The sequence below is a fragment of the Carassius carassius genome, chromosome 32, assembly GCF_963082965.1.
Source record: "Carassius carassius chromosome 32, fCarCar2.1, whole genome shotgun sequence".
NCBI lineage: Eukaryota > Metazoa > Chordata > Actinopteri > Cypriniformes > Cyprinidae > Carassius > Carassius carassius.
In genome coordinates this window covers 16599298-16613811 of record NC_081786.1, presented here as the reverse complement: position 1 = coordinate 16613811, position 14514 = coordinate 16599298, and the positions used below count along the sequence as shown (strand labels likewise).

Below are 14514 nucleotides of genomic sequence, written 5' to 3'. Positions count from 1 at the left end.
AATATTTGTTTTATTTACAACGAACAATTTGTGAAGGTTTTTTTTTTTTTTTTTTTTATAGTGTGTTTTTGGGCTATGGAGCCTGAGTAACAATCGTTTGTATGTCACCAAAAGAGTTGTGTGTCACTGAGCGTAATCGGCCTCAATCTGGGCAGATTAAACAGCAGGAGCGATGCATAACAGACATATGGGAGAGATCAGGGAAACAGCCCTAGATAAGGTGCTCTCGCTGAGGCTATAGTTCTCCTGAATTAATACCATTTATCCTTCATGTATGCAGTCACATATACAATCATCTATCTACCTATCTATCTATCTATCTATCTATCTATCTATCTATCTATCTATCTATCTGTCTGTTTAAAAGCATTGATATTTTAAATGTAAAAGGCCCAGGATTACAGTCATTCTGTCTCATATTAGCAGTCTCGGATGCCTTACAATTGAAAAATCCCCACATAACAGGATAGAGAAAAGCATGGTAATTATCTTACAACTGTACATAATTAAATATTAGCCATTAAAATGTCCATGTTAAACGTAATGAATAAAAATATATAGGTCTCCCTCTGACTAATCCGTGAATTGTGAAATCAATCAGGATTGTGCTGATTAGAAGCGTCCAAAGGGATGTTGCACGCTCTCTCTCTACTTCATCTGGGTTGTTGATCCTTTCCATGCCCTTATTATCAAGGCCTGTCAACAGATTATTGATACACACTGTTAATTCAATCCTAATTTAATTTACTTAGTGCCTGCATAATTAATTAGTTGACATCTGGGGTGATAAGGCTAGGCTTACGTGGCAACAGAATATACTGTATCTCTATCCTCTTTCACCCAGTGATCCTGTCAGGCATATTAGCCTTTTACATTTCCCTGTATTGCTCTAGACGTGGTTTAATAAATGAAATGTTTGGAAACGGATTCCAAAAGCGTGTTTTAATCAACACTCATTCTTCAGACAGTTGTTTTTATCTTTAGAAAAACTTGGTAAAGCTGTTTGTGTCGATTAGCAGTTTCTTTGTTTCATTAAAACTCAAGCTTCAGAGACTCTCTCTAAGAGGAATCCTGAATTAAAGTAAAGTACTTTCTAATCCCACAAGGTCACTAATGGGGGCCATTAGAGGCTTGACTATGAAACAAACTGGACTTTATCTGTGATCAGAGTTAAGATCATTTATCTTAGTGGCAAATCCATGCTGTGATTTCTTAATCAGATTGTGATGATCATCACCAACCTGCTGTGCCTTTAGGTTATATCTGACAAATTCACTTTGATAGTATGCATGTAAAATACACCAGTCATATTTTATTATCAATCAAAATGATTTGAATTATTAATTGATTCTGTATCCTGCAATCTTTCCAGCTGGCTCAGTGACTTCTTGCCCTGTGAATAATTTTATATTTAAATATAAATTTTAAATTACATTTAGCCTGATCTATAATTGTGCTAAATAAATAAATAATGCCATTTTTAATTACACCTGCCATAAAATATCATTTAAATATTGCTATTCACTTACATTATTTGAAAACACTTTAAAATACAAAAAAATTTAAATACAATGAAAATTATTTAATTTTAATTTAATGATCAGCAGATTATTTTCTAAATTTACAGAACATTGCAGACACGCTAAACTCTTAATGCTTTACAATCTAAATCTGTTTCTTTAGACATTCAATATTGATTGAAAAAATAATGATTGTGTAGCCTATGGTAAACGTTTTATGCATAAAAATGTTTGTTAAGTGGACTTGTTCATTATTAGGACGATATTAATATAGTATACGCTAGTTGTTGCTCTGATTGAAGGTATTTTGGCTTATTAAAATAATGGCAATAACGTGATAAGAATGATTCAGTTTGTTTTACTGATGTAGCATTACGACAAAAGAGAGACCGTTAAATGTGGCTTGAGGGATGTAAAAATGGTCCCTTCCTGCCCTCTGCTGGACATTTACTGTAATAGGTCATTTACCCGAATAACCTACACAAGATTAGATTAGATTCAACTTTATTGTCATTATACAGAGTACAAGTACAGAGCTAATGAAATGCAGCTAGCATAGTAACCAGAAGTGCAAGAATATCGTTTTTTTATATATATTGATAAGTGCAGAGTAAGAGCAGCTATAACTTAGACAATATTAAGCAGAGTATGTACATAATAGAAAAAAGGGATGCATTGTAGGGTTATATGTACATTATGAACAGCAGCAACGTAAGAACAGTGGTATTAAATACAGTTGGTTATGTGTACAATACTATTGTTAAACAATGTATATATAGTCTATGCAAAATATCAGTATTGCAATAATATTTTAATAGAAATAGTTTACTGTGATTTGTACAGTTACAACGTTAGTTTACAATGTAATAGCTTGAACAATGTACAGTCTGTGCAAAATATGAATAGTGCAAATATATCATCCAATAAACCCACCAATACTACATTGATGTTTATATATATATATATATATATATTACACTGATGTTTAGTCCAAAAAGAGTATTCTCTACAACATAGAGGTTCAGTCAGTTCAATGCAAACAAAAATCTCAGTTTGCAGATATTCACCCTAAAATCTATAAGCACTGGTATTTGGAATAAAATAGGCCTAGAATTAATCCTATAATTGTAATTTTATATGTGAAATGTGTAAAATACACACCATTCATAGGAATTACCTAGTATAAGGGAAAATTTTGACTAAAATGTGTCGCAAAATGTAGTCTTTCTTAACCCAAATTGTTTTTCTTAATCAGTCAATATTAAAATAATAATAATATATCACAAACTTCTGAAACAAATAAAATAAATGATTATTTTCCTTAAATGATTATAAATAGTTTCCACTGTGAAGGCAGCAGGAACCTTAAGCGGGTAAAGAAAGGGGCCTTTTATGAAAAACAAACGAGGTAACGGCGCGCCAAAAGCGGAAATGACGTATCTTGTTGTTACCCAGCCTCCGTGCTATCGTCATTGGTGGCATGGACGGGAAAACCAATTGCCTGGCTACCGTTACCTTCACGAGCGTCTCTGGATTATAACATTTTCCCACCTTTGAAATGTTTTGTACCTGGCTTTGAATCAACCTCACAAATATTACTCACATCTTGAGCGTTAATCGTCTGCAAACAAAGGGCCACTTCTCGCGCGCTTGAGAGGATTCCTACGTCAGCCAGCAAGTGTTGCTCTTATAAACAAAATGGCGGACAATGAAGACGATAATAATTCGGCGACCAAATCTGCAGCAGAGAAAATAGAAAGCCTCGACGCGAGCGGATCTCTGCCGCAGCCCGAGACGACACAAACCACAGCCGAAGCGGGAAATAATCAAGAGGACACAGGCAAGACGACAACCGCCGCAGAAGGGGGCGTTAATCAAGGCCTCGCCGAGTTAATGCACAGCGAGTCGGCGCTGGACGTCAGAGTCGTGGACGGTAACGTTACCCAGGAGGTCATCGGGCAGATCGTGAGCGGCGAGGTCATAACCGATCCGAGTTTCATAACGTCTTATGTCCATGCCACTGCAGAGGCAGGTGTGTCTGCTGAGTGCACCACTGTTAGCGGGGACGTCTTAAACGCTCTCGCGCCGACGACAACCATCATTTACGTGCAGCCCGACGGCAGCTTCGTGGAGAGCTCGGGTTTATCGGCCGAGGAGCAGCAACAGTTAATCGAACAGTTAACGGAACAACAGTTGGTCCATGTGGCAGGTACTGAGACAGCTGTGAAACCCTCCACCTCCCCCATAGTGGACGTACAGCAGATTATAGTGAGTAAAGCGCAGGTGATTACCCAGGCCGAGCCGGCTGCGACCCACACAACGACCCCCAAAATACTACAGAGACCTGTCACGACGCAACCGACCTACATCGCGCTGGAGTCCAGTAACGTGAACTTGCAGCTGGCGACGGCGATCCAGCCGCAGCCCGTCAGCGTCGTGCAGAACGCGTCGCAGCAGCTGCAGAGCGTCGCCAAACAAGTCGCGCTGCAGCAGGCGCAGAACGGAGCGCACGCGACCGCGCAGAAGGTAACATTGAGTCTCTCATGAGCTGAAGTAATTGAATTTCGAGACGATTCTTTTTCTTTTTTTTTTGTGAATGGTTTCTCAGAAAATCTGTGAAGTACTTTTTATTCGCTTCCTTTTTTCTCTGTTTACTTCATGCGTATATATTAGCCTAACTTCTTTATAAACATTTGCCTCTCTTTAATTTTTGTACTTATTTTTTTTAACGTTACTTGCTTCCATACGTATTCACTTTCTTCTGCAGATACTTCCTTTTCACACATGTATTTCCTTCTCTACCTTCTTCCTTTCCTACCCTTTTCTTCTGTATGTTTCCTTCTGAGCGTCCTTCTGTACATTGTTTCTTCCACAAATATTTCCTTCTGTTCTTCATTTCCTCTGCACAGATTTCCTTCCATAAGTATTTCCATCTGTATGTCGGTACATTCATTCTTCCTCAAGTATTTGCTTCTATAAAACACTTCCATTCTACCGTACATATCTCATTCTGTAAGTATTTAGTTTTTACCACATGTATGTGCCTTTCATTTTTTTCTGCATTTCCTTTCACACATAATAATTTCTCTTACAGCTATATCCTTCTGTACTTACCTCCTCCATTCCTTTTGTAGGTACTTATGCACAGATTACCTTTCATTCATCCTGCTTTACATTTGATCACGCAATCATTTTCTTCTGTACTTTCTTTCAAACATACTTCCTTTCTTCCACACATATTTTCCTCACTGTATCTTTTTTCTTCCACAAGTTTTTCCTCCTTTGCTCTCTTGCTGCTTTTTCTGTCTTTTGTGCAGATTTCCAAAAGTACTACTTCTGTACATTCCACAATGTTTTCATTTATATTCTTATTTCAGAACATACTTCCTTCTGTACTTGCTTCCTTTCTACCTACAAGTTTTTTTGTGCTTTCTTCCTGTAGTAATTTTTTCTTCACATACTAACTTCCATATCTTTTTTCTCTATACATCCCTCCTTCCTTACATATTGTGCATTACATAAAGAAATGAATCATATGTTAATTTAAGATTTCACTGTGGTAATCAATAATTGTAGTAATTATGATATATGAGCAGAAACTATGGTCACAAACAAGTTTTGTAAAAGAAACCAGTACTTTTATTTTACAGTAGTATCATCCTTCTAACTGCTCTTCAGTGTCCTGCATGCACTTAAGTCAGATATTCTGCATATGCATTAACTGAATTTAGTCCTCAGACTAAATTTGAAGTTTTTAATTTCGTTTTTTCACACTTTGAATTATTCAGGCAGCTGAGCCCTTCCAAATTCAAGTCCAGGTACCTCTGAAGCAAGACAATAAACTACGGCAGACAACTCCAATAACAATTTTACAGCCACAGAATCTGTCAGCCAGTCAGCCGCTGGTGAAGGTTTCAACCGTAGGAACATTAAGCAGCCCACAGATCATCCACATCACCCCTGTGCCTGGACAGCAGCAATATTTCTTACAAAACCCAAGCGATCCTCCTATTCAGCTTCTCCTTCAGAAACCAGCTCCTGTTGTTAGCACCATTTCTGTCCCCATTAGCAAAGTACATGTCCCGGCACCTGCCACGGTCAAGAGTCCACCAGCCAAGCCGGTAGCTCCTACCCCAAAGATCCTAGTGCCATCTCCGAAAGTTTTATCTCCTCCAGCCAAGGTAACGATTCCTTCCAAAGTCATTACTGTAGAAACAAAAACTGCAACTCCAGCCATTGTAAAGGACACACCGAAAGTTAAAAATCGCCAGAAGAAGCCTCAGAAAATCCAGACGCGCTCTGGTCGGGTGTCCAGACCACCTAAGCACAAGGTGAAAGACTACAAGTTTATTAAGAACGAGGACTTGGCGGAAAGCCACCAGTCAGATTCAGATGACTACTCGGAGATAAGTGTGGAGGATGAGGATGGAGAGGAAGGCAAGAAGAAGTCCTCAGATGCAACTGTCAACCTCCGTGACAAAGCTTTTAAATGTGATACCTGTGAGAAGGCGTACATCGGCGTTGCCGGCTTGAACAGACACTATAAGCTAATTCCCACACATGACAAGAACCCGACGCCACCTCAAGCAGAAGACCTCTCCAAAACAAGAGACGAACAGCCTTCAGGAACAGAAGTCACCAATACTAGTCAAGTGAAAACACTCAGTAATCAAAAAGTAAGATGATTTGTTTCGCTTGTTTGATATTAGGTCTCAGACCATTAAAAATGGATCAGATTGATCAGGTAATTGCATATAAAATACTTCAGGTTCAAGAAATTGGGAAAATAGAACCTAGGAGACCTGGGCGGCCCAGAGGACCAGGACGGCCTGGTCGTCCTAGGAGGCCTGGGCGGCCACCTAAAAAAGGACGCCCAGGACGGCCACCCAAGTACCCCAGAGGAATGAGCTTGGAGGAGCAAGCTCAAAGACAGAGGAATCGACTGAAAGAAGTAAGATCTGGTTTGCTGTACAAATGTGTGTTGAGCTGAGTATGTGTATTTTTCAGACATTCAGATCAGTTATGCAAGCTTTTTTGGTTTCTTATGTAGTGTCTTCTCACTGTTATATTTGTGGTTTATGTTGCGTTACATCATGTAACTACTGAGTGCAGTGCTGGGGTGGGTGATATATGCATAATGTTAGAAAAGTATTCTCAAAATATTGGTTGATTCAAAAGTCCACAGCATCTGTTTAGCGTTTTGAATTTAATAGTTTCTCCTTTGACCTGTCATGATAACAACTATTTGTTGTGCGATATATTGCCCCAGAAATAATTGGGTTAATTATCTATATTATTGTCATTTTAAAGACCTTTTTATGCCACTGAATATAAAATCATAATAAAATAATGTAACAGCATAAAATGCAAAAAGGCCTACATACTTCCAAATGACAACAAACTTTACATTTAGATACCTTAAAAACTTAATAAATAGTAAGAAAACCTTTTTTTCCCCTTATTTTTATTTATTTATTTTTTTTACAAAAAGAGCAAAGTAACAAGTAGAAAAAAGAAAAAGGCAAGAAGAACTTGTATGGAGATTTTTCCATCTACAGCTGCAAAAGACACAGACGCAAGTGGAATGAATGTACAAAACATGGTGACATACATTTTTAAGTTAATATAATGGGTGATATATTGCGTCATCTAAAATGATTGAGGTCATGTACATATATTGTGCAATAAGTCGATATATTGATTATTGCGACAGGCCTACCTTTGACATTATGTTGTCAGTTTGAATGAATGAATAGTTGAATTATAAAGATGAACTTTTTTCTAGATTTTCTTAACCCTTCACACCAAATATGATCCTGTCCACACCGATGGTCTCTTAATTATAAATGTGATTCTGATCAGCTGTCAAAAAAATTTTTTTGTTCAGTTGGAAAAAATGGTTCTTAAAGTGATTGGATTCATTATCGTGATAGTTTTGGTGTGGACATTCCTATTCTCATAGTGTTAGAATGAGTACGTAGTAAAACTTTCTAGTTTTATAGCGCACAGACTGAGCTCCACATGGTTGTATAAAACCTGATCATTTTCTCCATCTTTTTGGTTTATATATATATATAAATATAAATAAAAATTCTATTAGCTTTCTTTTATTTTTTTTATTTCCAGGATTATATTTGAATTCAAATCTCAGGTTTTCTGTGTGGATTGAAATTTTTTAATCCCACTGTGTATCTGGTTAGAACTGACACTTTTGAGTGTTTTTTATTATTTTTACAATAAACTTTTATATAAATTGTAATGAGACAGATAGATTAAAGGGTTACTACACCCAGAAATTACTGTCATTAATTAGTCACTCTAATGTCGTTCCAAACTTGTAACTCCTCTGTTCATCTTCGGAACACAAATTATGATATTTTTGATAAATTCTGAGAGCTTCCTGACCTTTCCATAGACAGCAATGTAAGTAACACAATCAACGTCCAGAAACATAGCAAGAAGATCGGTCAAATAATCCGTATCACATCAGGGGTTCAACCGTAATTTTACAAAGCTATGAGAATACTTTTTGTACGTAAAAAAGAAAACAAAAATAAATACTTCAACAATTTGTCTCCTCCGTAGTGGCAATTTGGAGAGTATCTACTCAACGCAAACAGCGTATGCTGTTCTGTATCAGCAGCACCACACGGATACGTTGTTTTCGTTCAAATAAAATCATAAAGTAAACATAGAAAACATATCTGTGGTGCGGCTGACGCAGAACAGGAACGACATGAGGGTGAGTAATTAATGACAAAATATTCATTTTGAGGTGGTGTAACCCTTTAAAAACTAATTAAATAAAAAAAAAAATTTGCTATGTTTTAGCAATTAAAGTAAAACTTTTATTTTACTATCTTTACAAACAAATATTGTAATGTTATGGTAAATATTCTCATTACTGCGTTTTAATACCAGTGCAGTTAATTACATCACTGATGCTAACAGCAATTACTGAATTTCTTTCATCTCTATTTAGTTTATTAAACAGTATGATGATGAAGATCTCATGGAGATCGTTCTTCCACGTCTGGCCAGAGTCATGACGGTATGGGAGTTTGTGCTGATGAAGGTATGTTTAGATAATCGGAAGCATGGGATATAATTTGTCTAATCGTGTCCATTTGTCACTGTAAAATACCATGTTTTTATGAGTGTTGGAAGCATTTCATGTGCACTGTTCTTGTCCCTTCAGGTGGAAAAGGGCTACCCGTCAAAGCAACAGTTCCCGAGCGTGTACCATGAATTTGAACAACTACACAGCCAGGTGAAGAAGATGGCCCTGGAATATTTGCACACTTCACCAGCTTCCCGGCCAGCTATAGAGGTCAACAACATGGAAGTAAGTAATCGTAAGACATTTAGCCACTGCAGCATTGTGATTAAACCTGAGTACCATACACATTTTCTGTCATTCCAGGTCTTACAATCCCTTGGTATAACCGATCCCAATGCACTGAAACTCCTGACTTCGTCTGAAGGACAACAAAGTCAAAAGACAAACCAGGCCACTAAGAGCCTACGGAGTATTGAGGTATTGTTCTGAGCAAAAATCATCATCAAAAAAAGTTTCGAAAATGATAAAAGAGAAACGATTTTAACCAAATATGTACACTATTAATTTTAAAAGAATTAAAAAATATAGATGTAACAAAACTCACAAACAAGCAGAAAATGAAAATAAAGAATTCCGAAAGTGCAGTATGCCTTGGGAAAGCTAGACAAAAAATACCAGCAATATTACGCGCCAGTGACGTCGAAAGTGACCTCTTATGCTGCGTTCACACCAAACATAAATAGAGCGTCTGGCGCGAATGATTTCAATGTTAAGTCAATGTAAAGACGTGTTTACAGGCGTCTGGAGGTCTCGCGGCGCGGTAGACGCGAATTCGCCTCATTCGCGCATCTAGTTACAGGAGATTCTGTGTTATGAAAAGGACCATTGCAAACTGACAGCGACCGGCTTTTGTGGTGGAAAATTGGCAGTAATACCCCCACCTTGCACAGCTGTACCTGAGTGTCCCTGGGACATCAGTGCGGTCAGAGCGCGTCTTCTCAACAGCTGGACATATAGTGAATAAAAAACGCTCTGCTCTGGACCCCGAAAATGTTGATCGACTTGTTTAACGTTACCTGTCCAATAGTTTGTAATGGATATAGCCTTTTTGGACATTTCATTATGCCTGCCTAGTGCCGCCTAGCCTAAGTGTCGGTTACGTTCAATAAAAAACACACATGTCCATTTAAAGTTTCATTTTTTGAACCGTTGTTTGAAATGGATTGAATCATTATTTAAAATAATCTTGGAGATTTTTGAATTGCCTAAATCATAAATGCAGCCGGGTTGAAGCCTGCAGTGATGTTTTTCTTGTGTTATGGCAGCCGTCCCCTCTGCATATATATTTTTTCGAGAAAGTTGCACTCCTGTTGCTGTTTGTTATTCTGCACGAAACTTCATGCCAATAAATAAGAAATATTGCTGACTTGTGTGTTTCCAGCACTCTCTTTACGTTCGTCCATTATTTGACGTTGAAAAAGGAAACTTTTTTTTTTTTAGACATGGAAAATCGATTTTACAATCGATTCAATGAACACTTATGTCTTAAAAATCGAAAATGATTTTTTTCACAAAAGTGAAACCCCTTCTGTCTAGTAACTAGATGCTCTGCCTGAACCTCCAAATGGGATGCTCTTGTGAGGAACCCCCTTCGTAAAATTCTGTTGTACAAAGACTAATTTTGATAGTCTTTTTTAAAATAATTGAAAAAAATACTCAAAAGCTTGTATTTTTACTTTGTCTTAAAGTCATTTATTAAAATGTTATTTAAAGAATATTTACTTAATAAGTAATAAAGTAATCTTGGTTCATCTCATGGATTATGATCAGCCTTTAGAAATCAGAATGAAACCGTATTAATATCAAATACACAATGAAAGTAAAAACATGATGAAAGTTGTGCTAAAAGTCTTTTTTTTTGTATTTTAGTACAATTTATTCATGTGATGACAGCAGACTTCAGTGTCACGTGATCTTTCAGAAATCATTTTTATATGCAGATCAAGAAAACCGTTGTGCAGCTTGATGATATTTTTGTGGAAACGTGGATTTTTTTTTTCTTTTTTTTCAAGATTCTTTGATTAAAGATTATTTTTTGCATTTATTTGTAATAGAAGCCTTTTGTAACATTATTAACTCTTTTGCATCTTTACAGTTACTTTTGATTTCATATGTCCTTGTTGAATAAAAGTATTAATTTCTTTTTTCTTATTGTTTTTTTTAAGTTAACCTTGAAAGGCTTATTATTGTTATTATTTTTTATGTTTTCCTGCGGACCCTTGATTTAGTAGACACTCTTTTTTATTTTACTTATGATTTGCTTCTTTAGGGTTTTGAACCGCAACCTTTAATTTACCTACATCCATATTATCACCACTCCACTGTTATGGTCATCATGTCATAATTTTATGTGAACAAAATACATTTACCATTTGTATGGTAATATTTTTTTTCTCCGTTTTTCTCAGAATACCAAAATGCTGCCTCCTGCAAAAAGGTTTAAAATGGAAAACTGCAATGAAGAAACCAACGGCTATCAGGTTAATCAGAATGGCATCCAGAAGGACGAGAGTATTGACGGCTCTATGCTGCGGAAGCCTCAGGTGGTGCTAACCAGACTGGAGAACTTGACTTCTGTAGATCTAACCACCGACAATGCTACACAGAGCGCTGAAAATGCCATCCCGGAGAGGACCGAGGAAGAGCCCATGGAGACGGAAATGCCTTCTTCAGATTCTGATGCCACAAAAACCACAGAAGATCCAGAGCTCTCCAAGGTTCTGAACAGTAGCGTCATCGTTGATATCGTGGATCAGATGAAACAGCTGGAACAAGCTCTGAGCACGGACTCCGAGATTAAGAACTCAGAAGAACCCCCTCAACAAGAGGTTCTAGATTGCCAGACCGATGCTCTCGAAGATCCTGCGACCAGTCAGGTGGTGCAGCAAGAATCACCAGTTATGATCCAGACAGCAGAGGGGCTTGTGATGCAGAGCGCAGAAGAGTTAGCCGCCAAAGGCATCATCATTGTCAACGGGCCTGATGGCACCATGATGCACATCGAGGCTCCTGAAGGCGTCCCTTTAGAGACCGTTCATGCCCTGCTGGGCATTGAAGCCGAAAGAAAGACTTAATGGAGTCACATCTTCACTTCCTGTTTTTGTCCGTTATTCACACCATACATGCGTTCTGTCTGCAAGATGGTGTTTTTTCAATGAACTTTTATTGCATTCTTTGTAAATTTGTATAAAAACAGTATTAGTGTTTTTTCTGTTTATACAAAAAAAAGTTGTCGTTCATTTCCAATTTTAGAGATTGTTCACTTACGTTAGCATATCTTAACTATTGGTTTCGGAGTCCATGACTATGTAGCTGCACGTTACACGTCTCATGGGTAAAGTGATGAGATGGTGGGAAATATTTGTGACAACACACTAAACCTTGGAGGGAATCCAGGACTTTTCATTCTTTCACAACATGCACAGATGGGAGAAAAGAAAAAACTGTCTCCCAAAACTAAGTTATGGACTCTAGCGAGGTTCAGTAAAAGCTGTGGTAAGATTTTTGTGATCCTGTGTCCATTTAACAGGCCATCCAGAGAAATCTGTACATAACCGTTCCTTTATGTTAGAAAACCAGGCTGTAGTTACAATACAGTTTAAATTGGTACCCCATGAGATTTTATTTATTCAAATACTTTTGTACGTTCGTTTGTTTGAAAATTAACCCTTACCTTAAGGCTACAAATAGTTGACCCCTAGAGGTCTGACCTAAAAACATGGTATTTTGAGACGGGGGACGTTTCGGTTTTAAAAACTGGCCACTTCAAGCAGTTTGAAGACACTCTAGATTTGTAAAACAAACAGAGAAGACTTGAGGTGCTTATAATCTCAGACGGCAGCCTCAGATGTTCCATTGTTTGTGTTCTTTAGTAGTTTGTCAAGTGCAAAAGTCATTTGAAAAGTCGTTGCACTATTTTATTACTTTTTATAAAATATCTGGTTTACTGTGTTTTTGAAACATCTCGGCATTTTTAATACAAAGGGACATGTTCAAATATGACATTAAAACATTTGTGAGTGAGTTTATGGAGTAAAGACTTTGTATGGTACAGACTGCTTACAGGGAAGTAATACAGTATAAGAATAGGATATTTTTGAGAAATAAATGTGAAGGTTTAACGGATTCAATCAAAGCTGTATACATGTCATGATATGCTTTTCATTTGTTTACATAGTCCTCATGCAGAGACTGAATCACAAAGGTCTGTGACCTGTTTCCAACAGCAAACTCTCTAGTAGCAGTTTCCCACTGTCCTCAATGTAGGGTTGATACAGCCACGAGGACAGGTAGACCATGGAAAGATCAGCATTAGCAGTGTGGGCCAATTCTTGTAGTATAGTCTTCTTCAGCACCAACTCCTGCTTGTATGACTCGTAAAGCTTGGAAGATACTTCAACTGTCATGAAGAGGACAAAAGTCAAATGATTTTTGTCTTCATTAGAACAGATTTAGAGAAATGTAGCATTACTTCCTCACCAATGGGTCCTCTGGAGTCAATGGGTGCCATCAGAATAATCCACATGACTCCCAGGCAATCAATTAAGGTCTTGTGAAGTGAACAGAGAAAAGTGTGTTTATCAGCTGTTTAGACTCGTTCTGACGGAACCTGTTCATTTGGTGAGCAAGTAATGCCAAATTTCTTCAAATATGATATGAAGAAGAATCTAATGTATATCTTGGATGGAAATGGCAGTTTGGTAAATGACGGATGAGTATTTCTGTCTCTTACCAAACTGTTGTGTGGACCACGTGTGGAAGAGTGGAGCTGCTGTTTTCTCTCCACACTGAAACGCTTCTAACTCACAGATCCCTCGCTCGGCTTGGACCATCTTCTCCATCTTTGACAGTATGTTTGCCTTTGGCGAAAAAATTTAGACTGTATAATAATGTACAAACGTTAAGTATTGCTAATGCTCGTTCTGCAAAAAGTTACCATTTTATCCACAACGTCTTGTAACTTCCCACATTCTTCCTCCAGCTCTTGGTTGCTCCGTTTCAGATTGTCTGATATGTCTCCAGCTTTCACACTGCCTCCTTCCATCACAACATCAGCCTCAGTATCTGATCTGTAAACACACAGGATGGAGAAAACGGGTTACAGGCACTGATCTATAATATAGAACATATAGATCAGTGGTTACCTATATAAACGCATTAGAATTTAACTATACAATTAATATTTATAGTATTTAGGTTTAATTAACAGGTAAGACTTACTTTTTGCTCATTCCCAGATTAACAATTTTAGTCGCAATCGTGGATCCCTCGTCATTTAATCGTTCCCATTTCTGGATGAGATTATGCCAATCTGCGGCGTCATCCTTTAGTTTTCTGGCACTTCCGGTCAAATTGCCCTTTTTTCCTGGGGTCGTGGACTCTGACATAACGCATTTAATAGTGCTTGCTTTAAAGTAAATGTGTACAATCCAATAACATCAGCTGAAATAAGTGTTAGGTTGCCGCGCGTTTTCTCATCCAGTGACTTAAACATGAACTAATGACCTGTTTGCAAATTAACATATTTCGTGTAAAAAGCCGTATAGTTGTAATTTATTCTATTCCTTCACAAACTACTTTAGTCTATCACAATTGACAGCATCACACACTCACATGTTCCTCTCTACTCTCTCTCTGTCTCTACTTCTGCCGTGTTGTGCTTTGACATTTGCAAAGCTTTTTACTGCCACCTACTGTTCCTGATGAAGGTTCATCTACTTCAACCAAAGCCTTAAAGGGATAGTTCACCCAAATAGCAAAATTATGTCATTAATAACTTACCCTCATGTGGTTCCAAACCCATAAGACCTCAGTTTATCTTCGGAACAAAGTTTAAGATATTTTAGATTTAGTCCGAGAGCTCTCAGTCCCTCC

General features: G+C 37.6%; 2 protein-coding genes across 2 annotated transcripts; one reads left to right on the top strand and one right to left on the bottom strand.

Annotated features, from left to right (window-relative positions):
* Positions 1 to 2975: 2975 nt before the first annotated feature.
* On the top strand, positions 2976 to 11847 carry znf839 (zinc finger protein 839). Its single transcript, XM_059520558.1, has 7 exons — positions 2976 to 4046; positions 5309 to 6196; positions 6289 to 6471; positions 8503 to 8595; positions 8719 to 8865; positions 8944 to 9057; positions 11049 to 11847. Exons 1-7 carry the CDS (start codon positions 3219 to 3221, stop codon positions 11712 to 11714), a joined length of 2919 nt encoding a protein of 972 aa, XP_059376541.1. The 5' UTR covers positions 2976 to 3218; the 3' UTR covers positions 11715 to 11847.
* Positions 11848 to 12639: 792 nt separating this feature from the next.
* cinp (cyclin dependent kinase 2 interacting protein) lies at positions 12640 to 14296 on the bottom strand. Its single transcript, XM_059520557.1, has 4 exons — positions 13861 to 14296; positions 13577 to 13709; positions 13373 to 13499; positions 12640 to 13039 (listed from the first exon to the last, which is right to left on the bottom strand). Exons 1-4 carry the CDS (start codon positions 14025 to 14027, stop codon positions 12837 to 12839), a joined length of 630 nt encoding a protein of 209 aa, XP_059376540.1. The 5' UTR covers positions 14028 to 14296; the 3' UTR covers positions 12640 to 12836.
* Between the last annotated feature and the right edge of the window lie 218 nt (positions 14297 to 14514).